Source organism: Colletes gigas, unplaced genomic scaffold (genome assembly GCF_013123115.1).
Source record: "Colletes gigas isolate AHSC1104 unplaced genomic scaffold, ASM1312311v1 Colletes_gigas_Sc00010, whole genome shotgun sequence".
NCBI classification, from domain to species: Eukaryota; Metazoa; Arthropoda; class Insecta; order Hymenoptera; family Colletidae; genus Colletes; species Colletes gigas.
Genome location: NW_025106639.1, coordinates 4,307,872 through 4,333,556, shown reverse-complemented (window position 1 = coordinate 4,333,556; position 25,685 = coordinate 4,307,872). Strand labels below are relative to the sequence as shown.

At 45.5% G+C, this 25,685-nt stretch overlaps 1 protein-coding gene across 23 annotated transcripts in view; it reads right to left on the bottom strand.

Moving 5' to 3' along the window:
• The window catches only part of LOC122397947 (MAP7 domain-containing protein 1-like), a 219,619-nt gene that overhangs the window by 27,608 nt on the left and 166,326 nt on the right, over nucleotides 1-25,685 (bottom strand). For 22 of the 23 annotated variants that reach the window (XM_043397464.1, XM_043397472.1, XM_043397467.1 and 19 more), the window contains one exon: nucleotides 1,823-1,891. In XM_043397464.1, the coding sequence (XP_043253399.1) occupies nucleotides 1,823-1,891 (69 nt within the window). Of the gene's footprint in view, nucleotides 1-1,822; nucleotides 1,892-24,904; nucleotides 24,941-25,685 lie in introns of all 23 variants that reach the window. The other variant, XM_043397471.1, reaches the window with a different exon arrangement.

The window sequence follows — 25,685 nt, the reverse complement described above, 5'->3', positions numbered from 1 at the left end:
CGCGACACGATGTACATTTTAATGTAGGCACGTTCGAATCTGCCAGCGACGATCGAAATTGTCCTGGATTTTGCATCCCAAAGCCGCCAGTGTTCCACTAATATTTAACGAGGCTCGCGTGTGCAACGATCCTGCGCGACTTTGTTTCCGGTTCCGGCCTCGGGGCTCGATAATTGTCCTTGCGCTTAACGCGCCGCTGATACTTTTTGAACACGCTTCTAATTGCGTTATCGAGGATCTCCCCATTTTGGTTCGTTTACGCTTTCATCGACACCGAAACATTGGCCTTCGTTCTTTTGTACAACTTCATTGAAATTATATTCAAAAATTACACAGCGTTGTATGCTCGACGTTTAAATCGATTTGGCGATAGCACGAACAAACGTACACGTCGAATCAAAAGGATTTTTCCCCACGATTTGTCGTTAAACCGGAACCGAGTAACGCGTACGGATAACATTGTAGGATCTCACGAGGCTCGTCGCGAAACGGATATTTCAGAGCTCACCGATCACCGATCTTTCGTTAACCTTCCGGACAAATGCACCCGTTATTATCAATTTCACCGACGCTTTTCACGGTTGATCGAATCGCCAGCTTTTCCAGCAAGAGGGATCCGACAAGCCAAGCGCGAACGATGGAATTAAAACGTTATTAAATCCACTCGTCGTTTTACGCCGCGCGATGGAATTGTGCTCGTTATCTGTCGCGGGCCAGATGTATTTTCATTTTGGATACGCCTGATCGATGCATTAGATTCACGAATACACAAACGCGTGTAATTTTTCAAGGCTTCGTGTCTAAAAAGTGTATACGAAGCACTAATACAGCCGGAATCACGATTTTAATATAAGTGTTCTTTCGTACAAGTCCTTGCTATTTAAACTATTGTATTTTCTCTCAATGTAATTAAAAAATGCTTCGTTCAAAAGACACTGTATCTGAGAAAATCAATCTTTCACGTATTATATTTTTACGATTATCAAGGTCCAATTTCCCAAACGGGACTATACATTTCTGTCGCCATGACGTCTCTTTAATACCAGACTAGATATAATAACTCCATATCGACTCCATTGGATCGTATTTCGATCAACAAATATTATTTCCAATCAAACGATATCCGTCGGAAGCTCCATTCAGAATTCACGGCCGTTCCGACGCGATTCGGCGATACGATCGATCGTTGATCCTTCTCATCCAGACTGCGACGGAAATCGCCGGGCAAAAATTGCCAAAAATCGTCGAATAATTTGCAGGGCAAGGTCTCGGACTCTCTGCGCGATTTCTTGTTCGTTTTTCCAACGTTCGTTCGCGAAAAGAATCACGGTTTCGCGGTGACCGCTGAACCGTATATATCTCGGCGAAATATTCTCCGTGCTTTGTCTCTCGAATAGGAAATAACGATGGTAAAACTTTACGCCAGTGTCTTTTATATTCGTCAACGAATGGCTGCCTTTGTTCAGCGAATTTACAGCCACTGATCAGCGAGAAAGGATTCCCCTGGCGCGGCGACAGCGTCAACGGAAAACATTTTGCGGACAGCTTTCGCGACAAAAGGGAAACGAAACGATACACCTAACCAATGGCATGCCATACGAGAACCTAAAACATTCGCTCGGCTACTAACCTATTTACGAGCATGCATATAAAGTGCGCCCATCGGTTATACGATGATCTACAACGCGTGCAATCGATTCGATCGGGGAAAGGAAAGCGACATTGCAACGCTACGCGTGCCTGAAAGGAACGTCGAACGAGAGGCTGTGCCATAATTTTCTCTAGAATTACGTGTGTAGCTCGTCGTGCTCGATCTGCTTACCCTTCGTGAGAGAGTGGCGATTGTGTGCAGAACTGGACCTTTGGTTAGTTTCCTCAGAAGCGGCTCCAGCTGCAACAAACAAACGTCTTTGTCAGCTAAGAATTCAATGTTTCTTTAGGGGCTGTCGTTGACAAAGGCGTACAGAGAACTTACGTGCCCAGCAAGGGTCATTAAAACTTGGACTGAATTTTTATAATATTTGAAGTTCTTGCAAAGAATGGGAAAGCTTCCGTTCTTTTGTCTTACTTTATTCACTTTAGTTGTTCGTTCGCTTACTTTTCTAGAAAATTGTCTCTCCCTTACGCTTTGCGCGAGGATCCGACCACGAAACTCAGTCGACGACTACACGCTTCCCGGACGAGTTTACCCCGAGATTACACAGATTCGCACAAGCTCGCTCAAACAGCTACACACAGGTTCTGGCTAGCCGGCAAGGAGTACGCGAGAGCGTCGTTAAACGAGATAAACTGTGAGAAGTAAAGAATTATATCGCTAGCACGAAGCCGTCCGAGGAACCCTGTAACGTATATGTCGTTAATACTGCGTAAAATAAACCGAGATGATCGCTGTTTATGTTGGTTTCAAGAGCCAGGATAAACGACGAAGACGAGGCTTGAGCGTCTGGATCACGTTTAAGCTTTCGTTTGAAGTAGATCAGCGCGCACGAGAATTTTAAACATCCGACAAAGTACAATTGCAAATGATTTTAATTGGGAAATAAATCGATCTGTCACGTTTCTGTCAACGCGAACGATTAAGACTAGCATCGATGCAGGATTTTCGCCTGTCAGGATAAAGAGCCGGGGCCCATTCGCTAGTTTATCGCGAGAACGGGTCGGAAAGTTTCTCGGAAACTAGTTTCTCATTTACGGTTCTCCGCAGACACTCGCGTTTCCTTTTCATCGCGCCAGGTCGCGTGTCTCTAAATACTTTGGAGCACCTAGTGCTCCGCGTTGACCACTCGCGACTATTCATCGAAGTTGGTCACGAAAGACCACCGAGTATGTCAACCTTCGTGCTCGACATTCATCGACTCTGCATCAGTGAAATTGAATAGGATAAAGGAACTCCCGTACGTGGATTTAACGCGTCCACCGAAGCGTCTTAATTTAGGAAACGTTGGAAAATCATTTCAGAATGTATATCGTCATCGTTTAAATTTTTACTGAGCATGTGCTCGGTTTATATTAGCATATTGTCGAAATTTCTACGATAGGAGAGCTTCGCGTTCAGTTAGATATTCTACATTTTAACTTAATGCTCTTAGGAGCCCCAATTCCAGAGAACGCAATAAATGATCCAACTATCTATCTACCCAGAAATTCTACTTCCTAAGTCCTAAGCTTAATTGTACCTTGCATTACCGCTACATAGATATTGTTATTATTTCACGTCGTTAAGCCACGCTGCTCCCAGGCAATAAATTAGAAGATCTGACTGCCGTTTATTACGATAGAAAACTGGAAAAGCCAAAATGAAGTAAAATCGTCTGATAAAAATTCCGCGCAATGGTCCGTTTCGAAAGAAACGTTAAGTAAAATAAGAGAGCCTGCTTTTGCGACCTCTGACGTATAATAACGCGATTTCGGCGGCTAGCTTGTACTCGACAGGTCATTTCGCCAGTAATCGATCCAAAGTTCTCAACTCGTTCGCGCTCCTTGTATAATGCCGCGAAAACGCTTCGTATATTTTCCCCTAGAAACGTCACAGCTGTTAACATCCACGGAGTTCGTTACTCGATTATACAGCTAATAATAAGTTGTCTTTACAAACGCAGTAATTTTATTTAATTCGGAAACAGAGGTTGAAAATTTAAAGTACAATATTGCAGAGAGGAAGAAAATACAGTCTCGCATTAAGGGGAACGTGGCACTACGAGTAAGTAGAATGTGCACATATTTGCTTTACGATGGCTCGCTATAACGTTTGACCCAGTATGACTCTGAAACTCTTCCTTCATGAAACATAAAGCGGTTCACGTTCGAATCAAATCTGATTCTCGAACGTTGTTATTTCAAAAGACCAACTACGAGTATTATTTAAAAATATACAAACACAGAATACGCTAACGATCTCAAGATGCGATCTTAGCGCAACGTGAACCGTGTAACGTTCAATTTGTCAGGCAACAATGGACCCTTTGGGTTTCGAGAGTAATCGAATCGATCGCGAGCTGGGTACGAAACCGTTTCGTCAATGCGTGCACGCGTTGTTCGCAATTGGGACCAAGAATTCCGTCGCGAGAAATTAATTACGTTGCTCGATCATATAGCGGAGCGCGGAGAAGTTATTGTTATCAACAGCGAGCGTTAATTAATTTCCGGTTTCGGTCGTGGCCGCATCTGCGGCCATCGAAACCAGCGTTCCGTAAAACTCCCGTTCCATGATGGAAGCCTGTGGCTCACGGGGCGTAAGTTTCAATAGCAAATCCCTGGTAAATGTCAATAACGGAGGCACGCTCAAACTGCATTGCTCTCGCGACGTCTTGGCGCAGGTGTGCATGCACACGTGAACGCGATGCTGCGGGCAGCAACAATGGTCGAACTTCGACATTTCCAGGGGCCACCTTCTCCTCTGCCATTACAGAGAACCACCCCTCCGTTCGCCAAGTCGATTGCGCATGAGCCGCCGAGCGTGAAGGAAATTGATAACACAGATTCGTCAGGGACGATCGTTAGGTCAATCGAGTAGACTACGATTATTGAAATAGTTCGCTGTTCGAACGGTTCACAGATATTGCAACCCTCCGTATAAAATTCGAATACCCACGCGTTGTCACTATTTCGATGTTATTGTTATATTTGAAGCGTTCTGGTAATCAACTGGGTAGTTACTCGCAAGGTACAGAGGAACCACCGTTTCTCCTAGAGCACACGTGTACCAACGTTTGGGGAATCACCACGATGGAAATCCCTTTGACGATGCCAATTCCTACTCGCCTGTAACAACTCCCCGCGTACTGTTATTAACTTGCCGTACCCTCCCTCAAGAATTCTTGATTACATCAGGAAAAAGCACAACCTACTGTGGGCACGATTTAAGCGTTTAATTGAACGTGCAAACGGCAACAAGACTAGCAACAACTCGGAACGCTTTGGCGGTGCATCGATTCCCAGCTGGGTCACCGTTATATTTATATACACTGTTGAAATTAACGTATCAGTCGAGTTTGAATTTCGTTTATTTGTGCACGGCAACACAGGCAGGAGAATAAAAAAATCTTGTAATTAGAACTTCATCACGCGAAGTTTAATACAACGCTGTTCGTTTCGCTCGCAAAGGACGGTTAACCGATAAAAAAAAATAGAAGAAATACTCGACTCAAAGGGTTGACGCATTTCACGGCGCCCAAGTTTCGAACTATGAGCAACGGCGGTGAATTCCCTATGAAAACCGGAAACTCTTTCCGGTATAAGATGAAGGCGGAGGAATTAACGCCGGTTATTACGAGGGCGTAAATGATTCCGCGCAGAGCAAATTGGACCTCGGAAACTCGGGGCGCGTCGAGGGTGCGATAACGATACAGCAACGAACGCGTTAAATATTAACGTAATGCGGCGCAAGAAACTTCTCAGTGGCGGTAGCTGCGCAAAGTGGTCCAACTAAATACTCCGAAACGCCTGAAAAATCGAATTCCCCCGATCGTGCTGTAGAGACAGAAGCGACCGAAATTTAGTCTGACGTATATTTTATAGAATCCGTCAAGATAGTCGATTATCCGCAACGTGCATTCATTTATCGTGTCTGATAGAATGTTTTTGTCTAAATTGGCTTCGATAAATGTACCCGCGATAGTATCGATACGTTCGAACACACAGTGCAATTAGTGTCGTTCTTCCGCTGCATTAGGAACGATTGGAATGTTGCCAAACGGGAACGCGATGCATTTAGGTGTTAAGTAACTGTTTGATCCGCCAGTAAATTCGTAATACCCATTATTAAGTTACAAAATAAATTCACGGTTACTCGAGTTTCCTGGGCGACCCAAAATCCTGGATCGAGTTCGAATCCGTGGCCGTCTCTTTCGAGCGATCGGGATCCAAAGTTCGTTTCCTGATTCGCGAGTTTCCGCGGCACGGGGGAAAAGATCGCCGGGAGTTCGTGGAAACTGCATTAGGGGAAAAATCGTCCCGTCGAACTTATCCCCTCGTCGGATAAGTTCCCGCGAGTGCTGGTCGCGTATCCTTCGGGAGATCGAGTTCTCCCGGAGCCGCTGTCCCTTCGACTAAGCCCGAGATCCAAGCTATTAAAACGTCGCTATCGAGGATCGTCGTGCCGCGATAATGAAAACCGAGAGGCCGTAATTCCGATGGAGACACAGCCGTAATTTCAATGGAGTAACGATGGACGACGGAGATTGTTATTCGCCAACGACTGAAGTGCCATTACTTTCGTTCCCGAGGATGCACGGTTGCGTGTTTATTTCTGAGAAAAAAACAAGCGCGAGCAATTTCTCAGCGAAGTATCGCTGCTTTTCGACCACCCTTCTGTCGTCTGACTCCGAACAAAAGCCGTCTTTCCTTTTCGGTTTTATTCTTTCCTTCCAAAGACGTTCCTCGAAACGACGTCGTGCCCGTTCGCGCCCGAAATTCGCCGTGGCAACGAATAATAAAACGGCGAACAAAAGGGCTCCGTGGAACGAATCGAACGCACAAAACGGATAAGCACCGTTGAATTTCGTGTGTTTTTAAAGGGTCGTCGATGTCGAAATTCCGCCGCCGCAATTTCGGCATCGATTTTCGCTCGAGGACCAGCGCGAGAATGTAATTAACGACGGAACAATATTGAACAAAATGATCCGTACAAACGATTGTCCGTCGAACACGTCGAAGCGCGTAAATTTGAATTGCGTTTACTCGAAAGATAACCGATCGTGATTGTTGTTCTACGTTTAACGATGCTCTATGGCGAGGGGCGCGAAACTTTTGTCCAGAATCCTGCCCACTTCCCGGGTGGGGGGACGCGATAGCAAAATGTCTTCCAAGTGGAACTCAATCAAATTCGTGCGGGCGTCGAGCAAACTGAAATCGTTTTCGCCCGTCGCGGAACAAAGGGAACAATGTCGTCGACGGACAGCAAGGGAAACAACACGAGGAATAAACACGAGACACGGAAGTGCTCGTATAACGAACTGGTTCGCTGTAACTTCGTGCATGGACGTTGCTACTTGCGACCTTAGCGATTCCAAACGATAAAGGTCCGTTTGGAAAGACGTCACCGTGACAGCGTTTTTTATTAAATCAATTTAAATTCTTTTCGTACGAGTATAGGAAATTTCCGAAACCACAAATATTCCAAAGACGGAGCTATTTCATGACCAAGATCGTAATATCCTCGCGATCGATGCATCGCGAGGAAAGACGCCGGTCCTGGTGGTTCTCGTTCCTAGCGAACGCTCGTCAAGCAAGATCCCCGTGATCCTAGTCAACTATCGGGCTCGTAATTCTCGTTGGAACGACAACACCTCGCGCTCCATAAATTCTTGTCGCCGACAAAAGGATCTCTTACGCCCGCGGCTCGTTCCGGCCGATCCAGGATCGTCGGATCTGCATTCGCGCGATTCGAATTTACGGAGCCAAGGGAACACGGGCCGAAACTATCGAATGTCGCAACGTTCCGCAGTGGTTGTCCCGTTAATGCGAGGGTCGCATGCACGCTATCACGCCGCCAGAAATTTATCGGGGCCAACGAATGCAACGGGACTCGTGTTCTCTAGTGTCTCGTAAGAACATCCGACTCTGTTCGCGTGCGTTCGCCAGACGATCGTAATTATTTGTCCCGGGAGAAACGATTCGCGCTGCGTGTACAGCTTGATCCTTAATTGCTTGTCGATACTTCAGGATATAATTCTAACGGAACGGAACAACGGGAAAGGATCGCGCGGTGATGGACGTCTAAATTTCATTTTCCTCCTTAAGAGTATTTCGTCTGGACATTTTTGTTACTTTTTAAAACGGACACCGTAGACTGCTTTGTATTTGTAGTAAAGCAGAGTACGATTCCAGTCATTCTGCTAATTTTTTTATGAAAAAGGAGCCAAATTCATTTTTCGGATACAAAAGTAGTTGCTTGCCAATGTTTTGAATTAACAAAATGTAGGTCATGGAGTTACCTGTTATTCATAAAGCAGAAATGTCACAAGAGAATTCCAACTTAGACTTTTAATTACAATTATTATGTTGTAACACGTCGAATAAAGATCGATCTCGGCGTCTTAATGAAGGAACAATGCAGAACGATCGAGGACGAAGTCGTATAATATAGATGGAAAGCGCTGATCGGGACGCATCGCAACAACCAGTTAATTCTTCGTTTCATTTCCGGAACGAGGGGGCGAGTTCATTTACACGTCGTTACGGAGACTCGTGATTACCTCGGCGTGTTCGCGGCACACGCTCGAAATACGTTTCAAGGACCGGAGGAGCAAATATCAACCGTTTTAACTAGTTGGCAAACACCGGGTAACGCGTTTAGCAGGGCGTTAGCCAAACTTGCGGTCCCTGCGAACGCTCCGTTGCAGCTATCCGGAACGCCAAAGTACACACACGACGCCCCGAAGGGACACGTGATCGATGATTAATTCGGGGACGAGTTCGTGGATCGAGCGTGTGCGGATAAACGTGCGCGCGGCGAAAGGGATTTGCCCTCTGTTGTCGCTAGTAATTGTTTCAAATGCAATTATATCATCTTTGCTCACGTGTTTCGCAGATCCCCCGACTCCTGCCCTCGAACAATACCGCGACGATTGGGAAACATCCTCGATTCGAAAGTACAAGTATCCCCAGGACTAATGGCGATCCCTTCGAGAGCGATACCGCGGACCGTAATCAAGAACATTGGATCCCTCGGTAAGTTTACGGTCGGCTCAGAAGTTTGTTAGACGATATAAATCGCAACTAATTCGACAACGAGACATTTCCAAAAATGATGCATCGTTACGAAAGAGTTCGAACCTGAAATTTGATATTCAATCTTCCACGGTACGCTCGGCAACATTTCACGCAGCAGCAGCAGCCATAATAAGGATTTCTACCTGCATGGAAATTGTACATTACCAACGGCGCGGTATTATTTCCGGGTGAAAATATTACACCGTGGAACGGAAGCAATTTTTCATTGCTCCATTTCCTTTCCATTCGAATATCCGCGTATTCATTTATCAGGGAAACAGGTCATTACTGCGCCAATTGCGCGTAAAGTACCCCAAACGGTAATTCGATTGGTCACGGTAACAAGATTTCACCTCTTTGTGTTAAAACGTTCGATTTTACCGTGAGCGGGATTGATTTCAATTAAACGTGCCCCATATTTCACGGAACGAAAAAGCACCGACAACCGCTCTAGGGACGAGGTACCCCTAACGAGCGATAGTCAGCAAAAATTAATCGATCCGCTCTACGGCCAAGTCAGAAATGCATTTTTTTTTCACTCCGAAAACACTGGTACAAAGCGTTACGCGGCAATTTTCTCGACACGCGAGCATTTGCAATTCATCGTCTGGCCGACGTTTCGCGTTCCGCGTGTTATTTTCATCGCGCCAAGATTCGCGGCATTCATTGAAACGCCAGACAACGGATAATGGCCCTCCCTGATTGCAAAATAAACGTTCGATGGTAATCATCCGACCAGAAAAGGAAATATTAATTTCATTACAGAAATGAATTCGTCATCATTTTTCTACGATTACGGAACCAATAAATAATACTTGGACGATCCTTCTCTAACGCGTCTGACCAATACTCGTTGCTTCTACTTGCATATTAAGTCTTCCTAATCTATCTGGTCAGACGACGATAAAATTCACGGAAAACAGGCAACGTAATACCAAGCGACCAAAAATGCCAACGCAAGTAGAAACACCGAATAACGATCAGACACGTCAGCCAAGTAGTACAGAATTGCACGGATGCCAAATTCTCGAAATCAATTTTCTCGTAAACAGAGCCGTCTAGCTAAAAATTTTATTCCACGTTTTCGATTCATTTTTTTACGTGGAGTGACTGAGGGAATACAAATTTTAAATTTATTCGTAATTAAACTTCTATCTACGGTTTCGATCGCCTGGATACGAATGAACGTATAAAGAATTGGTTTACGAGCGGATCTAAAAATCTAATTCCTTCTTGAATGAAATTCGCTCGATTCTGGGAGACTAGTCGAGGTGTCCACGTAACGACGTTGCTCGTGCAACCGCTTCGAGACGCGAAGCAAACTTGGATCGACGATGGAAGCGTGTATTGGTCGGTTTATCGAACGCTGGAGCAGTTAATTACTTTTCAGCACCGACGCTGGAGAAGAAATTACAGGTGCCCTGCACCCTCTTAAGCCCCTGGCATCCTGGTTAATTACCGACAACGTGGAGCCTCCGCACACAGACACGGTTGCAAGCGAAAAACGGCTGTCCTTTATAGAATTTTTTTCAACATGGAAACGCGAATAATTTGAAATTTAATTCCCACTGTTGCAATATAAACGCAGCAAATCAGAATTTATTAAACCTGCTGCACGCTAACGTTATCCCGTACCGATAATGTTCCCTAATTTATGGCATTTCGCAAACAAACAAATCAAACTGCTCGATCGAGTAAATATCACAAATAAATTGCTCGTACGCTTGTTTCGTTATTCGAATAAAATATTGCCCGACTCGGGCGAAAGATTTATGTCACTGCACGCAGGTTTTCGTTGCGAAAACCCTTCAAAGGTTAACGACGGAAAGAATAACCACAACGCGTCCTGTGTATCAATGCACACGCGAGACAGCGAGAAGCGTCGCAGTTGATCGATGAGCTTGCTCGTCGGGTAATTAATCCGAGGATCCTCCTTGGTATCTATCGATCCTCGGCGATCGTGAAATTTTTCGAAGGGCAAGGAATCGGATGACTCCGACCGCCGAGCGTCGCGAAAAGTGGCGAGAGAATAACCGCAGCTCCAGCTGACGTAATTGTCGCAAAAAAATAAGGACCACGCAGCAACAGTCTTTCTGTCCTGTTGCATTAATCCAGCGGCTCTTCGGCTGTCCATCGAAAAAAAAAAAGGGGAGAACAACGACGAAGAAGTTGCTTATCGGGTTCCACGGAAGCAGCGCGCGCAAAGGAAATTTTAATCAACGAAGAAGAAGCTTGCTTGGCAACTGGAAGACCCTCCGCGCTCGTCTTGTTCAAATGACAAGTCCGACTGATTAAGACCCTTCCTATTACGGTCACGTAAACCCATTATACGGGGTGTACTGTCAGAAACGAGACAGAAACTTGACTTGTGGATTTCATACGATACGGAGAAAATATGTGTGTTTGTTTAACATTGCGTTCTTTTAATATTTATGTAACAATGTTCAAATTACTTAAGATATTTAGGTATTTTGTTTCTGTACCCTGTATATTCGAGTTGTTCAGCACGAGTCTCGAACGTAATAAAACCAACGATACAATTATAGACGATTTTAATTTTAGAATCGTCGTAATTGGCGGCTCGAGTACTCCGTAAACAGAGCTGGATCCTCTTCGATCCTTCAATCCAAGCTTTCACGACGACAATAAAACCGTGTCCAATTTTGCATCGGAGATTAACTTCGATTTCCTTGATTAAAACTTGCCTGTTTCCCCAGGCACGAGTAAGTTGGGGGTTGATAACCTTTTCCTATACACATAACTATATACAGTCGATAGTTTTAAAGAACCACCCTTAATTTTCACCTTATTTTGCCACTTAGACTCTGAAAGATCGCCCACCTGTAGGGAAACAGCTCGTGTACACGTAAGGATTAATTGCCCGGAGTGTTGCGTTCGTTGTCCCCTAGACAGGAACAAAGAGGACCATAAAAAGGCAGCGAGACTGCATCGTGACGTTTATCTATGCAAGGAGCGCGTCGCGTCAGGTGCAGGGATCCAAGTGATAAACGATAGGACGAACAGCCCCGCGTATCTCGAGTACGATAAGATGTCCACTCCCAGCTGCAACTTTTTGAGCGGGGACTTGTCGTTGACGTTGGTCCAAGTAATTTCTCTTGTTCCGCCGCATCGCGAAACGAGAATTTTAAATTACGTCGAAGCAACGGGACGCGGGACAAACCATTAAAGTTTTAAGTGCTTCGTTAATACAGGACGTCGGGAGTAAAAAAGTTCAGGGGCAAACTTGAACGGAACTGCTCGCGAAAACAATTAACAAATTATCAACCGCGTTGTTCCAAAGCGAGACAACCACTTCCACGAGACGTCGTCTTCGAGATTGCGAGCACGTTAATGCCCGTTGAAAGCGACGTACCTTTCGGATCTGCTCGTGTTTCGTTATTTCGCCACAAGCTATTGCGTTGTACGGCGAAGCTCGTAAAAAGTTCGCGCGACGGTAAATATTTAACTGCGTAAACGTCGGCGACGCTTTCGCGGCGGTACCCGGCGAAAGCTGTCTCGGTTCGTCGTCGTTGCGCGCACACGCTGAGTCGTGCCGGCGTAAAACGTTTTCAGGTTGTTACTAATTTATTCAATTAAGCCGACGGCCCCGAGAATCTGGCTGAAATTATTTAGCGAACGCGCGAACTATCAGACGCGCGAGCGCGATACGCAATTACAGCTTAATTGAATGCACGTCAGTTTCGCGCTCTGATTCGGTTTAATCTTCTGACCACCTGTGTCACGCGACTAAACGCATTGTCCTTCGAGGAGCGGCGAAGTAATTTCATTTGGCAACCAGCCTCGTGGACATTTGATCCCCGGGCTTATTTGCATCGAGATTCCCGCGGTCGTCATTCGAGATTCGAGTTCTCGCGACCGGTTCGATCCTCGACTCGCGCGCCCACGCTGTGCTATCCTGTTACCCGGGGCCTGGCCCGATTTTAAACGCAAAATTCAACCATGTAAGGAAAATTTTTTTTAAATTTCAACGATCCTCGGAGCAATTACTTCGACGACAATGGTCGAAAGTTTATGAAAGGGAAAAGTCACGATTTAATCGTCGGGGACAAAAGTGATGGCGAATAGGTTTTCGAAAAACCGATAGGGCAGCGACGGGGAAAAATGGCAGCGATTGCCATTCCGTCGCGAGGGCGAGTTATACGTAACGAAATGAAACCGTGATCGCGCGAAAGAGAAATAACAACGCGCGTGGAAGCTGCTCGGGCGCATACGGTCGCGTATTTCGAAACAATGGCGGGCTTACTCCCGGCCGACGAATTTGGATCCAGGAACGTATCAGATCCTCCTATTTCGCGCTCTCGACAAATCGCGAACACAAACAGCCATTCAGTCGAGCCGGAGAAAGAAAGACGACGCGAGCGTACGGTGGGTATACGTTCGAAATTCCACCCGTGAAAAGGCGAGCCTCCTCCTCTCTCTCTTTCCCTCTTTCTGTCCCCGAAAGAGTCGCGCGTACGGCAATATTCACGGATTTACTTTAAACGGGTTGAAAGCACTCGAGAGTGCGAAAAAACCAACAAAGAAACAGAGCTTTCGGTGGATGGGAACGCGTCTGTTCCCGTCGCCCGCTTCGCCGCGTCAAAAAGCTAACACGGACAGCGTCGTCGAGTGGCGACGAACGCTCCGAGGCAGCCAAAGCAAAATCAAAACTTCTCACGGATTCGCGGGAACGTTATTTTACAGTTTCTATTAAAGGAACGTCTGGTGCTCTCGGAGAAAAATACCGTACTTTATAATTTTTTTATTTTCGGTAATGAGGAATATATGGGTCGGAATGCACATTAGCGGATAAGTACCTTATCTAACGTAGTTTAGCACCCCCAAGCGCTGGCACGCGGAAATCGCGTCCGTATATTTGACAATTCCCGCGGGCCGTAACATTATAATAGCGCTTATCTTAATATTCTTTTACCGTGCATCCGTGTTACTTCTATCGATCGTATTTAAAAATCGCTAAATATTATAATATCCCAAGAAACAAGCACGGAACATTAAAAAACGTTCAATTTGAAATTTGTTGAAATTCTTCCCGAAAGCCTGGACGAGAGTTCGATTATTACTTTCGATTTTCGTAGGGTGGCTTTTCAGGAGGTCAGCTCCTCGTTTCCTTCTCAAAGGGAGTTCTCCAAGGGGGAGGGGAAAAAGAGGCGATTCTCGACGAGACCGTCCATTACTCGGGGTCCTGTCCCACAAAGGAGACGCCCCGCGTCCCGCTTCTTCGCCCCATCGGTCTCATTCTGTCCCCTTTTGTCGCGGATTTCAATTGGCAAGACGCTACCGTAAGAGGCTCCTTTTTTCTTACGGCCGCATCGCGGAGACAAAACGGGTCGAACTGTCGGCCGGGAATTAGGTCAGTTGATTAAAAAAGGAGCGAAAGAGAAGGTAGAGGAAAAACGAGCGGCGTGACTATTCATACGAGACGGTATAAAGTTCAATCGACGGGTTTACATATGGAAATCGTTCGCGTTGTTTCGATGCCGCGACCCACATTTCGCAAATCTTCCGACAAATCGACGTCTGCGCTAAGCGGAGCTCCAATCATTGTCTCCGAGCGATGCTCACGATGCGAGGGAAATCCGTCTTTTCACCCGCAAATACAGCTTTCGTAATAATTTTATTATCATCAGTTTTAACACTTTATCATTAAACGGTGCAGGAAAAGGGTTAAAGACATCTTTATCGAGAATCTTTGAAGCGTTCACACCAGTAAAAAAGGGACGCGTAGGTAGACCGAATTAAAAACAGAAATTAAATATATAAAAAGGCTCGCGCGGTTTATAAAAGCTGTCCAATTATTCTTTCTACCTATTTCTGTTTCCCAGCACGTGTCACAGCGGAGTCAATTAAAAGTTCTCGTACGAATTCTTTTTTCGACGTTCCTTGTTATTGTTTATACAACTTATTTAACCCAATTTAGTTAGTATATTCCCCGGCGTCGCGGTAAATCAATTTCGCGTGACGCGGACGTGCGCGGTTCGGGAGGCTCCTCGCGAATTCGCGTCAGACGCTCGAAAACGCATTGTTCGTCGTCGCGTGCTCCTGCTACGAAGTCCTTTTGTGCTGCATAATTGCACGGCCAATTGTGCCTCGGCCCTTGTACTTGCTCCGCAGACGTGCGTTTGACCTCGAACGCTTGACAGAAATCAGGTCTCGGTGCTGTGCGTGAACGTCCACAAAGGCTACTTCCACGATTCCGTCGTCTGTGCGCGGAGAAAAGTTCCGTGAAAGCGGCGAAGAGCTGCGCGACATATCAAAGGCGTAGCAATAAAAAAAAAAATAAAAATTAGATGCCTCCACATGTTTGGCAATTAGAAAAATAAGGCGTTAAATATTTATGTACTCGAATGAGAGCGACAAGTCGGGAGATGGACACGATTTCAGAGACGAACTACACATAAACAATAAAACCTACTTTCATAGGAGCCAATTATATGTACACGAGCGGGAAAAAATTAAATGTCAATACTAAAACCGTACCGAGGCTCTGTGTGTACAGCACCATTCGGTAATATTTACTCTCGTTGCGTGAACAAACACGACCGTTTAAATGGGGATGACTAAATATCTCCATCGCTCATAGGTCGAAAAATTGAAGAATTCACCACACAGTAAAAACCCGGTAGAAGAGCAAACGTTTCGTTATTTTTATAACGTCGGGAAGTCAATCGAGAAAGAAACGATCAAACTTTTTTTAAGCTTTTCTTTCCACTTCCGATAGAAGTGGAGTTAATTAAGCGCACGAGGGCCATTCTATTCTATTATTTATGGCTTTTGTCCCGCTACAACTCGAGCATCTGTCTCTGCAACCCCGATAACGGTCCATTCTCTCGATAACTTGTGTCTAAAGCTTCTAATAGACCCAACAGTAAAGACGAGCGAGACTTTCTCTGAAAAGGAGACAAAGCCTCGGGGCTCGGATATCGCGTGGATTCGAAAAAAGAGACTCCCCCTCTATCGTCGGGGATGAATGGTGCAACGTGGCCGATAAAAACGACTGGTCGCGACAGGGGGAAAAAGGCGTTTAGTAACTACAGGACAATGAAATGAATCGTTGGCGGATAAGCCCTCCTTCGACCTATAAATTCGAAGCTTTCGTAGAGTCGCGACACGGCTCGTTGAAAAATCAAACCGGAGTCGTTCCTTTTCTTTTGGAAGCTTCGATCCCTGGTCGATCAAGGTCGTTTGTCAAGCTTCGCGGGGGACGAGATCTCCTGCAGGATAGGGAGCAATTGGAAAATTTGTCGGGTCATTAGCATCGGGCGAGAAGGCGTCCGATGGTCTGGGCGCCGGCAAAGTCCATCTGCTATTCCACCTGCTGTCCGCGACGACTGATTAATGATATCAGCGGCTCGCAGCTTGGCGTCGTGTTGCTGCGAGCGAGGGACGGGCGATCGCTCATACGTTTCGATGGGAAACGTCTTCGAAAACATTGAAAAATTCCGACACGACGCGATCGATCGACGAGGATAATCGTCGACGATATTCGAACGACAAATTCACTGAAACGTGGGTCAAAGTACAGAGAAACGATTCATCGGTACTCCGAATACGAGTATAATTTAAACGTTCATATCAGAATCGTAAAGTTTCCTCGATCTCCGTACAAAACGATTATTGTATGCACGAGGAATGTGATTTCCATATTTCTTTTATTTACCGTCGTGCTTCGATTTTAATAACATCGAACAGGTGGTCGAAAACGTTTAACCGGGACAATAAATGGCTCGTTACGATGTTAACGAAGTACAAATTTGCATTCTTTGGAATTACTGAAAATAACTCGGCGGAAAAGTGGCTGAACAAATCCGGTGTCCTTAAATTATTCCGACTCGTTGAATTTCCGCTTCCGTTACGGATCAAGGTTTTTTTTCCTACCCTATCTATTGGTTCCGTTTTACCCCAACGAGCACGCGAACGAATTTCTGGGACATCTCGAATGCCTAACGCGGGGAGAAGGTTGCGTTATTCCGGAAAAATTTGCGCGTTCTCCGTAACGAAGAGAAAAAATGAAAAAAAAAGGGAGGGTCGAAAAAAGAAATACCGGGTTGTAAATATGCAGGTTGTATCCACGGAAATTCGTCAAGCGAGGATGCCCCTGGTGGTCGTACACACAATCTACATGTAAATTACGCAGCCAATCACCGGGAGCACCGGCGTCGCTTGTCCCGATAAAAATCTGAGAAAGACCCTGCAGCGCCGCGAACTTTTACAGGATTCACAGCACGGCCATCGAATATCCCTCTGGGCGTCCTCGATACGAAAAGGGAAGGTTAGCCACAGCGAGAAATACCATCGAATCGGAAGAGTATCGGACGAGTAGTATCGTGGCTAATTTTACGTACGATTGGATCGCAATATCCCACCAGCACAATGCTCCCTTTGCCCTCGCAGAACCATCCAACCCAATCGCTTACGAGGGAGGAAGCGTCGATACTAATAATACCGCTCTCGGATCGACGATCGTTGCGCCAGGACCGATTGCTTCCGTCGACGCGATCGAGGAGGATCGCTTTCTAGACTAGATCGATCGTCGCCGATGGAAAAACGCGCGTGTCGCCACTCGACGCTACGAATCCACGACAGGGTGGAATTGCCACCCCAAAAAATAGGACGAAGGATTCTTGGGTTAAGAAACAAGCTTCGATGAACCATCAAAGAATTTTTATCCCCGCAACCATCGAGGCTGCTTCTTTTTAATCTTATTTTTTATTCGTAAAGTAATGCTTGAACAATGCCCCTAAGATCTCCTCGGTAAATTTATGTAAAAATAGAATAACAAGAATGTGAATAAACACGAGTGCAGCGATGTTTTTTTGTATCCCGTATCAGTAGAAGCGGCCTTAACGTGTCAGACCAGTGGAAAAGATGCAGACGCCACGGATATCCGACGCCCAGTAGAAAAGTCCAGCAAGAAACGGACAGCCCAGAGCAGTGCTAATGGACAAGGGGGGATCGCCAGCTACGTTGAACAGACGGGAACACATTCTGACAGACGGAATTCAAGAGTCTCCGGAGCCCGTTATGAAAATTGGCTGGGAAATTTTATAACGAGCACGAAACGGGATTCAACGCGTGTAATTCGTACGCATCCATCGACGGATAAAATAACCCGAAGCCAAAATAATCCATGTTGCTCCTTGTTTGAAATTTGTAAAGATTTTGTACGCTTCTGCTCGTGACTGCTGAGTAAACGTTGCGTGTGCAAGTGTTCACGCGTGTCGAGCGGAAGAAGAGGATATCAGAGCTGCAGTCTGAGTTACTACGCAATAGAATTTCATTACAAGTTCCACGTAGGCCACGGCTGCCTCTGGGAGTAATACCAGAAGGCACGAAGTTCCAGTCGACGAAAGCTTCAAACGATTCCAGCCCGCCTGTTATTACATCTCTGGGCTCGAATACCCAAAATATCGTAAACGTACCACCGATCGAACTCCAAGGTCGTCTATATACGTGCCGCCCTCGATGGACATGCGATCCGAGAGTACGACTCTGCTCCAATATTAGCCACAGACGACTTATCGATAAGTCATGCTTCGTGCCCGACAGAAAAACTTGTTGAAAGCGGCCGTGAAAGCGACAGCAACGAGGTATTGGAAAATGCACTCTTCGTGAAAGGGGATAATGATCTTTGAACCGTCGAAACCGATCGGAATATAATTTTACGATTATTGTTATATTGGCCTGGTGTTTATGATTTTAATCGAGAAAATGTTACTTCGGTTCTTTACAACTTGTTCGACCTCACCGAACGAATTAGAAGAACTTTTTACGGGGGGAAAAAATGGAAGTCGCTTCGGGTCGAGATCCGACAAGCACGGTGGATGGTGCAGTAATTCCCAGTTTAATTTGTTAATAGCGTCCATAGAGAGGCGTATTGTACGCGACCGAGCATTGTCCTGCTGTAGCAATGGCTCACGGTGTAATTTCTCTGAGCGCTTACATTTAAGTGCTCGATTCAATAAGTCAAAATACTGATCTTTCGGGCTAAGAAATCTACACAGGTTATGAACTTTTTACCCCAAGAAAGTTCCTACGAACGTTCATCGATCCACCTTAAGAACTAATTTACGACTCTAAAAGGCTACCATATATTTTTTACTGGCAGATGTGCAGAGCACCAGAAATAATACCGCATTTATTCGAGTCATATTTCAATATCTTTTGTTACATGGACACGAAAGAGAATGGATGGCACTGGTATAAGGGGTGGTATCTCCTTGAAGATTGGAAATACCGTTCTCCAAGACCATTGTGCGATGGAAAGTATCTTCATCGAGCAGGTAATAATATTTTTCTCGCGACGATGAAAAAAAGCGTTTGGCCCAGATTGCCGCCAACAGGCAATCGATAAACAGGACCGTGGAGACGATTCAGCGAGGAAACGTATGAGAAGTTTCCGGAGCGATAACTAACCCGCGGAAGCTGGGCCAATAATTCGGGTACGCTGAAAATTCGGTTCGAATCGGCCCCGATGGAAACTCGTTCCGTCCGAGCGACCGGGAAGTCGGGAAACGGCAAACAAAATCGCGAACAGCCAGGAAGACCGGGGAAAACGTTCCCACGTTCTCGTTAACGGGGACATTAATTATGTAGAATTTTTTCCGCGTCTTCGCCGAGAACAGGAACGAGGAGTCTCGCCTGGTTTGCCGCGTTTTCTTCCCTCGAACGTACACTAACAATATCGACCGTCTGCGCAAACTCTTGATACGTCGTTAGTTGTGAATTCTGGAGCAAAAGAAACTACGAGATACTTGTCTTGTATTCCAAATACAACGTTCTCTAGACTCCAGACCCAGTTGCGTGTGTAACTCGTGTAAAAAAATGACCCAATTTATCGTGGGTCATTCTAGAGGTGTCGTGAGGCAAGAACAGAGACTATCCTCTATAAACTTGGGGCGTTTGCCGCCGTGAGCTTCAAAAACTCGACGCGTTAATGACATAAAGGAATAAATTTCGGGATCAACGAAAGAATTGATTGTTGGTCGTTCTTCCGGCGGTTGGAAACACAATGTGGCCCCGTTTCCAGCCAGTTTGCCACTCGGACGAACAATATCCAGTTATTAATTTCGCCGAGGAAAGATTCGAACAGAGGTCCGTGCTCCTAGCCTGGCTGGAATAATTGCACAACACCGGTGTGTCTCTCCGTGGAACAGCGGCGCGGAAAACTGCATTGTTCGCGGGCTGTTTCGAGGGAAATAGGCAGGAAATAGAGGCTCGACAGACGTTGTCGTATCGCCTCGCGTCCTCCGCGGAGTAATTGCGACCGGAGCAGTTGATAAGGCCACCTTTTTCAGGGAATCTTTTGTGGACCTCGAGAAGAGGTTCTTTGGCAAAACCAACGCGCCGTGTCGCCGGAAGAAAAGGAGGACGAAATTAAGGCGAGCAGACGCAAAGTCTCTTCGTAGACCATGGCCTCGTTTGTCCGAGTTAACAACCGTCCACGCGGTGGACACCGGCCACGGTGGTCCGCGAGATTAAAAGCCCGGGAACCCGACGACCAAACGAGATCGAACGATGAACGTCTTCCAAGAATAACCATTCTCGTCTTTCCGCCAGTTACATCCTTTGTCATTTTTTCCAACATCAAAAAATAATTTTTTAAATAGAAGAAATGACTCGTGAGACGCCTCTCGAGGAACTATAGGATCTGGTTCTTATTTCGTTCGACGACTATTTGTTTTCAGGTGGGCGTGCAAGTTCGCGGCAAATTAGACGCGTCGAAAATGCGCGAGGAACACTCGTTAGAGGAATGGAGCGGGCAGATCTAACGACCTGTTATTAACGAGAGGAACAAAGTAGGAACGGTGAGTGGATAGAACACAGTTATAAATTGCTAGCCCGGGAATCGGCTACTTTTACGAACGCTCCGTTCGAAATTATACGCGCGACCGTAGGTGGTGGAGGCGATTTGTCTCTGTGTGCCAGGGTCGGTCACGCGATCTTTTATTATTAACAGTGCGACGCGTTCGTTAGCGGGCCCTACGCATTGCATGAATGATTGATAGCTCGAAGAAGAAGGAGAGAGAACAAAAAAAAAAAAAAAATAAACAACGCTCGGTAATTGTTATAGGGAACGCGAAATAACGCTGGCTCGAGTGATAGATAGCCATCGCTTGGGGAGGATTCGTGGGAATTTGCGTGTAACACGTTTTGCCTTAATTTGCCGTCACAATTATTTCGTTGCGTCGGCCGAACGGGTCTATTCATCAAGTTTACGGCTCGCGCGCCTTTTTCCCGGCTTCCGTTTACGCGACCGCGGCAATTCCGCATAAACCGAGCCCTCGTTCGACCATTAAGGGGATCAGCTAAATCTGGGGAAAGGTACTTTAATCGTCAGCGACCCGTTCCTCGTCGGCCACGCCAGACGTTTTATGCATTTTAATCGCCGGTTAATATCGCCAGGAATTTATTAACGTTGCCCCGAGACCATCACGCAATCCCGTGTGTTCACCTGTCCGTCCAATCGAACGCAGAAGCGAACGAAACGTGCCACGACAAATCCCGGAAATCGCGGGACGAAGTTGCCTCCGTGACGCTCACGAACCGAGTTCTCCCAGCTATTAATACGATCAACGACGTCAGTTTCCATACTTGAAACAACAGAACTCGTTAAAACGTCTGATAGAAAAAGAAAGAGAATTTCACATTGAATATATAAACCGAATGTCCATTCTGGTTTCATACCCGGGGTAATATGTGTTTCATAAGCTGGTAAAACTTCGAGTTGGTATCTTAATTACTTTCGGAGATATCGCTTCGACCGACTCGGAGAAACTTTGTTTCGAGAAAATTGCGTTTAAAGTTCAAACTGTGCTATCTCTTATCTGCGCATTGATACATTGAAATGGCTGTATTCTCGACAAATGTTCCAATTTCAACGTTTCCTTTTGCAAATACGTCTTTAATACCTCGGAGTATAGCAAAACGAAACAGACTCTCTAATTAAAGACACCCCTTGAGTGGAACCATTATTTAGCAACCGTTCTATCAGGACGATTCAAATTTATTCCCTATTTGTACAATTATTTAAAATACTTGCGAAAACAGAGTCTCTCGAAGTTGGCTCGTTCTTCACGCCATGAACACCCATGAAAAACTTACGGAACTCCGATGAAAAGATTTATTCGAGCGTTCTTTCGTGTCAAACGAGAGCCCATAGATCTTTCCTTTAGCCTCCCTGTTTCTCGGAATTTTCCGGTAATAAACGTCGATCTTTTGAATCGTTAGATTATTTGCACCCTGCAATTTAACTTTTGTTCGAAACACCGCTTAGTATCGCTTACAATTTCCAAGATGTAAACAGGACCATCCTCCGTATACACCACACTGCAGTATTCGTAAGAGAAACATGATATCCGAACGAATTTCCTTTATGAAGCTGCGAGGAAAATTAACAGTGCATTTGGCCAGGATTCAGGATTCAGTCGCTGAACGAACCACTCGATGTTGGTTTTTCAGGTTAATGGAAACTCTCGAAGAGGACGAAGGTCGAGATCGACCTGACTCCAATGATAATGGCGTTCTGAAAAAACATGATGAAAACCGATCCCACCTGTGCAAAAGCTTAATGAAGATTTAAATGTTCCCATCAGAACGCAGCCGTTAATAAAACCTATTAGGTATCGATTATCTATAAGCAGCTGTCCGACGATATTTAGCTTTTCGTTCTAATATTTAATCTTACAATATAATCGGTGACCCATTGGTCGAGCAATAGGTAATTGCTGTTTTATTCGATAACTCGGTACAGGAAAATTCTGACAAATAATTCATGAACGAAACAGTGCGTTCGAGCCACTAGATCCACTGGGGCCAAATGCTTGCATTAATTATGAACCCGTAAAACCTAAACATCGAATATTCCATCGACCTTTCAAGGGTTAAAATTAGCCTCGAAATCCGGTATTTATTTCCAAAGTGACTAATACACCGGGACGCGGAGGTTCTTTGGTCGCTTTGACGAGGTCACTGGCAGAACCAATGGGCGCTAAGTGTCTTGATTCTACTTGTTCCGCAGTCTGTCGGTCACCCGACAGCTGTCGACGAGTGTCTTCGCGTCTTTGAAGTCTGCGAACGTCGCTTTTGACTGCGTTTCGCCACGTCAGGCCGACGAGCACTCTCATCAACGTCGTGCCTCTCTCACGGGGGGAGAAACGCGAGTATCGCGAACGACAAGGAACGTTGGGCACGTCGTGAATATCGGGAAACACGGAACACGCAACCCGCGCTTCGCGAGTCGGATTTAATTAAAACACCAGGGAGGAGCTGCTCTCCCGTTAAGGGCGAACCTCTCAGCTCGTTCCCGAGTAGACTGTTCCGCGGTTGATCAACGTCTTGGAAGTAACAAGTGCGAGCAATCTTTCTGGAGGGCCCCCAGTCTCCGGAGGACTGTCGGGAAATATTAGGAGCCACGTGGAACGAAAAGGGCCGCGTTTCTCACGCGCCCTCGACCCCCTCTGCGAAGATTAGGCCCCCAGCGACCTACGCGTTTACTCGCAGCTTGTATAAAATTACACCAATCAGCCCGTGTAACGAGCATCTTAACGTGGCTCGAACCGAATCGAATACACAGAACATTCTTGTCTTCGAGGACACTGAAAAATGATCGTGATAAAAGTTGCACGGTTCGATGCGTTTTTCAAAGCAGCACACTTCACCGTGGAGACCGCTCGACTTTCAAAAGCAAGCGTGATACTTCGAACGATACAAGATCTATACGACCAACTTCGAAGAGACAGAACAGAATTTCTCAGACCAACGCCGGGGCACGGGGAGGAACAGACAGGCTAATTCTCAGTTTGTGTACAGCCGGCGAGCCGTGAATATTCAATAATCTCGAATCGCAGTAGCGCAGCCTTTGGCATCCATCCCGAATTTATTAGCTGTACTCGAGCGACATGGTAGCATTGTTGAAACTGCGAGGACTCGGAAAGACCGAGATTCTTCCAAGGAATTGGACCTCGTGCAATCCTTTTTCTGCTTCTGCCCTTGACCACCGTACATCCAAACGCCGTGAATTTATGGAGAAAGAACGTCCTAGACCTCGAGACGATAGACCCGCAAGCGCACTCGCGGCACGGACACTGAATTTTTCTTTGCTTTGTTCCGAGGAAACCTATGATCCATCCGAGTCCTTGTGCTAAAGATATGAATCCTCTTCCCAAAGGTTTTTAACATTTTAATCCTCTTATTCGAAGCATTGTTCGATACTCTAAGTAATTTAAAGGGCACGAATAAAATACGCGGCTCCGGCGTTTTTAATTAAAATTTTTTGGCGAACGTTCTCTTCTAATAATTTAGGCACCTCCGGTACGACTATTCGAAACGTTTTTTAATATCTTTTGTAATTTAACGCTTACATAAGCACGACTAAAATTTTACGACCGTGTTGAATTTTTCTTTGAAAGTGAAAAGTAGCAGCAAGTACGAATGTGGAACAATGGAGATTTCTGTAAAGTTCCGTCAAAATCAACATCTGACATTTCGCGATTGTCCATTGTAAGAGCAGATACATAGATACAGACACTTGGGAGTACAAGAAACTGTGATCAGCGTGAAATCCATGATTGCGGGCACGGTCAGCAGCCAAGGAAAAGAAGAAGTAGAATAAAAAGGTGTGCACGTAGAAATTTTCGAAGCCACGTTCCCTTGGATGGTCCGAGAAATTCAATTTGCACGTCGATGCAACAGCTTTGAGCTTGTTAAACGTTACTCGATTCTTCTTCGAGTGTCTTAAATCATTCACGACTAAATTGGAAGATTCTTGCTCCGATACGACGAAGCTGTAGAAAATTAAACAATGGGAAACGTAACGGAAAGAATAATAAAGAATATAGCTCGCTAAATAGTCACTCGGCGTAGTCACGGAAAGGTTAACAATACGCATTGACGAACAATGAAATAGTCATTGTCGTAAAAGCTTTTCCCGTGCTGTAATTTTCAACAAACCTCGCCAAACGTGCACGGAATAAAAAAAATCGCCATTTCGGGTCTAAAGGCTCGGCGCGATTCCTTCGAAATCGGAAAACCACCGCTGGCCGGGAGATTTCTGGGTCATCCCCGATACATAAATGCTACTAACCAAGGGAAGGAAACTATTAACGAAATGCATCCTCCATCGACGATCGATTGGCAACTAAGCGGAGAAGAAGCTTCACGATTCGCTACGTACCATCTGTTCCTGTTCCCGTGAAATCCGCGCATCCATCTGCAATTAGCAATTACCATAATTGAGGACGGAAGATTCCTTTGGAAGTGAGAAATAGATACAATCTCCGGATAGGGTTCGGGAGACGGGAAATTAATTACGAAACGAACCGAAGTCATTGGATTATCTCTGTTGCGTGGTAAAATTTCAACGGATTCTAAATCGAAGCGTCAAAAGAATCGTTTCTATAAAAAAATTTATCTTCTATCGTACTCGGCCATTGGATCAATGAGAACATCACGATTAAGTGGCAGACAGAAAAGTGGAGTGTATTGCTTATTTTGTTCCCTTTCACGGGCTTTAACAGTAACAGCTGCATCGAGCAACACTTTCAAGAAGATGGTCCATCTTTAGAAATTGGGCTGATAGCTCTTAAAAGTGACCTTATATTCAGATCCGAAAGCAGCGTTTGGCCTCCCATTTCTAAAGATAAACATCTAATCCTGGTTCGAAACACCAATATACTTTCCAAAGTTAACCCTCGACCAAAGCTCCTGAAATTAACGATAACAATAAATAAAGAATTTCACGAATACGGTAACCCAGAAATTAAATCGGAAAGCTTATAGTGGATTGTAAAATAATTTTTCACCCGGACAAGTTCGGAGTTCCTTTCGTCCGTCGATAGAACAAGTCGTATAACTTTCCAACGATCGATTCGCAGAGTCCCTCCTTCGACTCGTACCTCAATTTAATACCATGTAGGACCGATGAAAGTTCCACGAGAGCTTAAACGAAGCGAACT